The sequence below is a fragment of the Pinus tabuliformis genome, chromosome 7, assembly GCF_031772625.1.
Source record: "Pinus tabuliformis cultivar Carrire ecotype Pingquan chromosome 7, CPIR1, whole genome shotgun sequence".
NCBI lineage: Eukaryota > Viridiplantae > Streptophyta > Pinopsida > Pinales > Pinaceae > Pinus > Pinus tabuliformis.
Genome location: NC_142293.1, coordinates 1,306,702,740 through 1,306,711,170, shown reverse-complemented (window position 1 = coordinate 1,306,711,170; position 8,431 = coordinate 1,306,702,740). Strand labels below are relative to the sequence as shown.

Sequence of the window (8,431 nt, the reverse complement as noted above, 5' to 3'; positions counted from 1 at the left end):
CGGGCATAGTGCAGGCTCCTGAGAGATTCCCACCTCTCCTTGCACACACGAAAAGTACCTAAATCCATGCTGAGCCTATAATTAACTCTATGGCACCACATAGATCCTTCTAGTTCCTCATAGGAAACACGAAGACTCCAACGACAGTTATCTAGCTTGCTAGAAATGCAAGGTTGAAGGCCATTTAGGTAAATCTTATGGACTCGACTATCCCCAGAGGAAACTTTCCCCAACATTTATTCATTTCTTTCCATGCAACACAACAACTTGTAACTTGACAAACAAATGAATGCAGGCAAATATATACCTTGCTAAGTAGAGGGTCTTCCATGTAATCTTTATATTAATAAAGGGTCTAAGAAGCCACTATTTTTCAAGTTTTATTCCAAGATCTCATGGCTTTAGCTACAAACTGTAACATGGTCTATTCTTTCTCTGTTAATTTATTTATGTGCTTCCTTCCATACTGTTAAACATGTATGTATATTAACGTTCCGCTCAACATTAGGGCTTATTCTTTCTTATCATGTGGTTCATTTGTACATTTATGCGTCAAACGTTGTACGTTTATCATTAGAGAATTATCACACAACATTTCTCTTTTGGATTTAGCACATATATCAGTGACATATCCCCATTGATATGCAACACAAATGTAAGCATTAACAACACAAATGTAGTCCCTCAATCCTGAACCATTACCAACAACAATGCAACATGATTCATTAAAAGGTAAACAAGCATACACAAATACTTATCTTTGGAATTGTGTGGCATCTAATCCTCAGACTAGGACTCTCCACCCAACCATAGATAGTTGAAAACATGTTTACTTACATTTTTCATCCCTAAGAAAGATTCTAGAGTCTTGGGGGGTACTTGCTTCCTAGGACTAGAACACTAGCTGCCAACTGAAACAGTGACTCTAGAGCATCTCCTTCCTCAATCCCATCAGTTGAATGCTACTTTCTTTTTCAACACAAGGAGTCGAGAGGTCCCATCCCCAAGTGCACACACAATGATTCACCCCATTTTAGGGAGTCCAAAATCCACTGTACTAATAGGGAAGTAAGAAAAAGTCTTTGTTCAAGTCTTCCTTTGCTTATGCTTTAGGATGACCTCTTCCCAAGCTATTACAGGGATCCAAAGTCTAATATCTCAACCCACAACCTCCAGGCAACCCAAGCTATTATAGGGATCTAGAGATTCCATCCCAACCCACAACCTCCAGGGACCCAAGTTATTACAAGGCTCCATAAACCTTTGGCTCAACCCATAGTCTCCAGGGACCCAAGTTTTTATAGGGATCTAGGGATCCTATCTCAACCCAAAACCTCTAGGGACCCCAAGCTATCACATGGATCTAGATACTAGTAACTCAACCCACATCCTCAGGGGATAGAGAACAAATCCCCTTCTCTTCTCTTCTCTTCAGCATATCCTGTTGAGAGAGCATATCTTCGATTCTATCTCTTCTTTGTGTTCCTCTACACATCATAGGTTTGCATGGGTGTCTCTCCCTTGTCTTCCTATAGCTTTCTTTGAATCAATCTTTTTCCCTTTCCTTCCCCTTAATCGTGCCTTCTCCCCCCCCTTTCATGCTTGTTTGTTGGACTTGACTTTGTTGTCACATCCTCCTTTCCTGGTAGTTTTCATCGCCTTCATAATCCTCTATCCTCTTTCCTTATGGTTTCTTCTTAAGCAACATGGGCCTAAGTACTCTCTCTTATAGCCCATTTAATTTCAAGAGCTAATTCATTAATTCATGCACCAGCCAACCTTTAATGGATTTCTTATCATTTAGGTTTCTTATCTGCACAAGAAACCATAACATCCCAAGAAAGAAATCTTCTTCACCAACTCTAGAATATGTGTCCCTTCGACTTAGTCCCCTTTTCTTGATTTCAAATATTGCATAATGTGTACAATATATTTACAATGTAGCTTATGCGAGGACCCTGGGTGCGACTGTCACAATTTGGTTTATAACATTGGAGTTTATAACATTTTTCAGTAACAATAGGGTTTATAACATATTGGTATAAAAATCTATCGAACGTCATATTGGGACAAACATTGCCACAATGTGACAATCATTGTCACAATATTACATTACATTGCAACTTATCCAATTTCACATTGCGACATTACAAAATTAGCCAACCACATTTACTATTGCGGTTGACAATGTTTGACTATGTTTGTTGACTATGTTTGAGAGTGAACACTCTCAATTTCAATTAAACATAATTTCCTATTATTATTATTATTATTATTATTAATGGTGAAACATAGTTAGCCACATTAGTCAACAAAGTCAAAAAAGGCCAACCTTTATAGTCATTACTAAATTGTTCAGCATGATCAAGTTTTGTTGTAATGTGACAATAGTTGATTCAATGTTACATTACATTGCAATTTATCAAATGTCACATTTCAACATTAAAAAATTAGGGTTTATAATATTTTGTTTTATATTGAGATTATAATATTGGGTTTTATAATTTTTAGTTTATAATAAATGATTATAACATGTGGGTTTATAACATTTGATTATAATATTGGGGTTTATAACATTGGTTTACAATATTTCATCTATAACATTGGGGTTTATAATATTTAGTTTATAACATTCGTTTATAACATTTTATTTATAGCATAGATTTGTAGTATTATCAACCCCAAATATAATACTATAACATTTTGTTTGTAATAATTTGGTTATATATATATATATATAGCTTCTTATATAATAGTTATAATTTTATATAGACTTAAGTCTAATAGAATTAAGGTTAGGAAAATAATTATAAATGGAATTTATAATTTTGGATGAATCTTTGGGTGTGGTTTCCTAATCTTAGATCAATGAAACAATAATTCTCTTTTTTGTGGAGTGCCATTACTTGAATAAATTATATTCAAACTAGAAAGGTAAGGTAATTATCAAGCAACATCTCATCATTTCAACATTTTGGCATGCATGCACCTTTATTTTAAACAATTCATTATTGCAATTATTTTTCTCACCGTGTTAAAAGAAACTGATATCTTAGCCCAAATTGTAAAATATTTGACATAAATTCCTAGAAAGATTCAGAAGGTAGAAATTTTAGATTTTACAAGCATGACCACATTTACTAATTTTGTTGATATACGTCGATAAGAGTATATCAAGCACATATACAGCTGCACTAGAAAATATGGTTAATATACGTTCAACCACATTATTATTTATTTATATGGTTATTATACTAATATTGTATTATATATTAATATAAGATTATGTTATTATATAATATTATATTAATATATTCATTGTTATATTTTAAAACATGACATAATTAACATTGCAATGTGGTTTATTAATTCCTTAGTTTATAATATTAATCTCTTGGGTTTATTAATCCCTAGAGTTTATAATATTAATCCATTGGGTTTATAATATTAATCTCTTGGGATTATAGTATTACCAATTTCATGGAATAATTTATCCTTTGGGTTTATAATATTAGTAATCCTTTGGGTTTATTAATTTGTTGGGGTTACAATATTAATCCCAAGGGTTTTTAATTTTATTCCCTTGGGTTTATAATGTTAATCCCTTGGATTTATAATATTAACAATCTCTTGGATTTATTAATCCGTTGGGATTATAATATAAATCTTTTAGATTTATAATAGTAATGTTTTGTGTTTATTAATTGTCGGGTTAATTCATATATATATATATATATATATATATATATATATATAAGAAGAAATCACATTCAGAAATATTTCTGAATGTAATATCTTGTGAAAGTATTTCAAATATTTAAAAAATGGATTAGAGAAGCATGAATTTGATTATATATATATATATATTATATATATATATATATATATATATATATTAGTTAAATATATAGTGCTTATATATTAATCAATGTATAATAATTATTTGCTATGACATAATGGTAAGAGATAAATAAGTACTACTAATAATAAATTAATGCTAATATTATGTAATCACATAATATTATATTAATATATAATATAATAATTATAAATATATAAATATACATTAGTGCGTTTGATACACTTTGAGTGAGTCTAATGGTTAAGAGCATGTGTTTTCTCTTAAAAAGACACGGGTTGAAAACTACAAAGAGTAGAGTATGTATCTTTCGTAAACTTAACAATCAAATTGCTGAGTTATATATCAATCATATTTAATATTAATAAAAAAACATACTAAAACTAATGAATATCATAAATACAAAATATTAATAAATATAATTTAATTATAAACAAATTATAACTAAAATAGATACATGCCACAGATGCAAAATATTAGTAAATATAATTTACCTATAAACAAATTATAACTAAATTCTAACTAAAATGGATACCATAAACGCAATAAAATAATACCATAATAGTTACCTCAATTGACAGGAATACAAAACAATTACAAATTTGGTTAGAGAAAAGTAAAATAACACGTCGCATCACAGTGTTGCGGTGAGGGCTCCCAATTTAGAGTTAGAACATGGTATTTATTTTTTAAACCTTGGGACACCGAATAGATTAACATAATGGAATTCTAATGGGAAAAAATTATTTAATTGCCTCATCAATAGGTTGTTCTAAATAAATTGGATTCTACCGACAAAATATATAAAAGTCCTCGTTAAAGTAATTTGCGGACTATATTGATTTTGGAGTAGAAGGCGATTTAAAGTATAGAGGCTGAAGCAACCACTTGGTTAATTTTATTTTATGCGTGTTACATAGTAATAATTATATACTAATAAGAGATAGAAAGATTAAATTTATATCTAACTATATAGTAATAAGAGAAGGAGAGATTAAATTTATATCAAACTAAACTCTATGTTTTTTCTACTTTTCAATTTAATTAAAAAAGAATACAGATAATTTAATTTAAAAAAATACAGATAATTTAATTAAAATTTTGGATAGAAGAACATAGATATACATAGGTATCAGATTCTGCTTTCGTTTGATTTCTAAGCCAAAAACAACGAGAAGATGCCGAAAAATAAATAAGTTGCATACAACAGCTCCGGGAATTCCGGAAAGAAACATAATTTATAACATCATATCAACCTCATCCTCATTTCAAAGCTCCCTCTGTTTATCTATAATGGGTAACTTCGGAAGGAAAAACAACAATAGTGGGTTCACTTTCTAATAGAATTTTTTCCGGCCTATTTTTTTTTAAATGGGGGCCAGCTTCGAAGGAAAAACAACAATAGTGGGTTAACTTTCTAATAGAATTTTTTCCGGTCTTATCTTTTTTTAAATGGGGTCAGTTCATACAACTGTCGAATTCATCACATCAATCACATTATACCAATAAACATTCTCAATGAAACATATAAGCTGCCGCACAAGGCCACATAATGTTTTAAATGGGGTCAGTTCATACAACTGTCGAATTCATCACATCAATCACATTATACCAATAAACATTCTCAATGAAACATATAAGCTGCCGCACAAGGCCACATAATGGGAATCGATCACGAGTGAAGAGCTTGAAAATCGACTGCCTCAACCGCATGAACTATGCACTAATGTGCTTTTTCTGGCCCTATATGACTGCTAATATTTTTAAAAATAACTCTTATAACTTAATTATTGATTTATTCTCTCTTAAGAAGAGAATAAAGTACATATAAACAACTTTGTTGACAGCTTTTATTATGACATATACTAAATTATTAAATTTTATAACATAAACTGGAGATAAGTAATTTTTTAAATATATATTAATAAACAACACGCAAATATATAATGCATAATAAAAATTAAATTTTTAATATTAAAATACATACTAATTCGCTTTCACGAGACAAAATAAATTATAACAATGCAAACTATATATGCAGGAAAAGGAAAAAGAAAATGTAATATTAACCACTACGTAAGGAACATGATCATAAATTAATCAAAACATTGGGGCTCAGCAATATCGATACTCATATGAAAGTTAGGAAAGTTACCTCGGTATTTACCCAATTTATTTAAGCATAATGCAATTCTCATCATCATCGCCATAACGTCTAACAGGAGCACTAAGCACAATACATCGCCCTAACATCTCACACAACCAAGCAAAACAATAGATTAAACAAACTACTAGCCAACGCTAAAGATGGCGCGAAGAGCCGGGCTGCCCCAAACCTATATATCCCTAATTTACCAAATTCTAAACACAACTCAGTGGCAACCTCAAGCTTGGAAACGCAAAGAGAGGAATTTCTCTGGGCATAGACATTGCATGTGCTTCCTTCATATCCAGTTGGGACGGATCACCTTCAACTCTCCAGTTAAAAATGTGCACCAGCTGAGCCAATGCAAGCGAAATAGTGGGAATAGCCATAGGGGCCCCTGGGCATCCTCTCCTTCCTGCCCCAAATGGAAGCATCCTCAAGTCTTGTGTACTTGTTATGTCCGTATAATCATTGTGTCCACCGAATTCCTCCATAAATCTTTCCGGTTTGAACTCTGAAGCATCTTTTCCCCATACATTAGGATCCCTTCCTATCGCCCACACATTCACCAATAACATTGTTTTCTTAGGTATATGATATTCTCCTACTGTCACGGCCTCTGCAGATTCATGGGGAAACGCTAGCGGCCCTGCGGGGTATAATCGTAACGTCTCTCTGACCACACTGTGGAGGTATTTCATGCTTGCTACTTCTGACTCCTTAACTTTGGCATGTTTGCCAACTGTACATTCAATTTCTTCCTGCAACCTCTTCATTCCATGGGGATGTCTGAGCAGCTCACTCATTGCCCATTCTAAGGTAATGGCCGTCGTCTCCATTCCGGCGGCGAACATGTCCTGACAAATTCATACAAATTCAATTCATGTCGTGGAGTGACTGAGTATTAAGAATAATTAGAAAACTGAAAGAGAAAACGAGGCCGGAGAGACTTACAAACATAATTGCCTTGATGGTTTCTCGTGTGATCTTGTCGTCCGTCTTATCACTCTGGATCTGAAGAAGCACATCGACGAAGACTTTACCATATTCTGCCTTTGCCTTTGTCTGGCCATTTGAGGTTGAATCCACGCCATGATCCATATGGTCGTCTATGATTTTCTCAACAAATGCATCAAATATTTTGTAGGCCTTCTTTATTCGTCGATTGTTACCTTGCAAATCAAGCCAATCCAAAGAAGGAACAAAGTTTCCAATGTTAAAAGATCCCGCCGCAGCTGACACTTCTAACACCAGATCCCTGAATCTTTCGCCACTGCTACCCAAATCATTGTTAGAAAATTTCTTCCTCGCCAACATTCGCCAAATTATATTGGTGGTGAGGGTAAAGAAGGCATTGCTGACATTCACGGCAATTGTGCCACTCTCACTCTCCCCCCAAATGGAATGGATCATGGTAGATACCTCTTCCTCTCTCACATCCTTGAAGAACTCAATCCTTCTGGGAGTCAGCAATTCTGTAACGCATATTTTTCTCACGTATTTCCAATAATCTCCATATGGAGTCGCTATCAAACCCTTGAAATCATAGGATAAGTATTTTGCTGTCGTTGTTTGACCCCGGTTGGCAAAGACCAAATCGTGTGTTTTGAGAAAGTGCTTAGCCATCTCAGAAGACGAAACGACCACAGTGGGGATACAGCCAAAGCGCAGAAACATGACGGGGCCATATTTTTCTGCAAGATTCTTGAGAGCACGGTGAGCAGGCAGAGTCAATTGATGAAGATTTCCTATAATTGGCCATGGACATGGTCCTGGAGGCAATCTGGTGCTGTTTCTTCTTCTCTTGTGGTGCAATATCTGAAAGAAGAATACCACAGTCACAAATCCAATAGCTGCTGCAGTTATTATTACTGACAGGCTCAGAGTTCGAACCAAGTCGTTAAACCACATTTTTAACCCGCTGTACTGCATACTGATGTAAGGAAAGATTAGCATTCTTCGAAACTAAGAAAACCTCAATAAAATGGAAGGCCAGCCGCTTACTGTAACGCTTCCTACATATTCATGCTTTATTCATCAAACAAACAGGCCACTTTGACGAATACAGAAATCAAACTAACATGTCCTCAGCATTAGATTGAAAGAAAAGCTTCATTGTCTGTTATAAGTCAAATTGAATATGACCACTCGATTGGGATGGGCATGAATGAAGCATATTATATTATTTCTCGTTTATTTTAATATCGGCATATAATTTTGTGTTTTTTTTCAAAGTAACATGTGAAATCATAAAGGGCTAGTGTGTGTTATTAGTTATGAAAATTTAATATTTTTGATGTAATTGCTTTTAAGCTAATTATTTGCATAGTATATTTATTTTGGAATAGGTATGGTAATTTTAATTTGTGTTTTTAAATAGTTATTAGTATTTTTGAAAATTAATTTTTATTTTTAATGGTTAAGAT

At 33.1% G+C, this 8,431-nt stretch overlaps 1 protein-coding gene across 1 annotated transcript; it reads right to left on the bottom strand.

Moving 5' to 3' along the window:
• Window positions 1-6,012: 6,012 nt before the first annotated feature.
• LOC149252321 (cytochrome P450 750A1-like) lies at window positions 6,013-8,054 on the bottom strand. The gene is made up of 2 exons (XM_089456650.1): window positions 6,960-8,054; window positions 6,013-6,862 (listed from the first exon to the last, which is right to left on the bottom strand). Exons 1-2 carry the CDS (start codon window positions 7,959-7,961, stop codon window positions 6,221-6,223), a joined length of 1,644 nt encoding a protein of 547 aa, XP_089312776.1. The 5' UTR covers window positions 7,962-8,054; the 3' UTR covers window positions 6,013-6,220.
• Window positions 8,055-8,431: the final 377 nt, after the last annotated feature.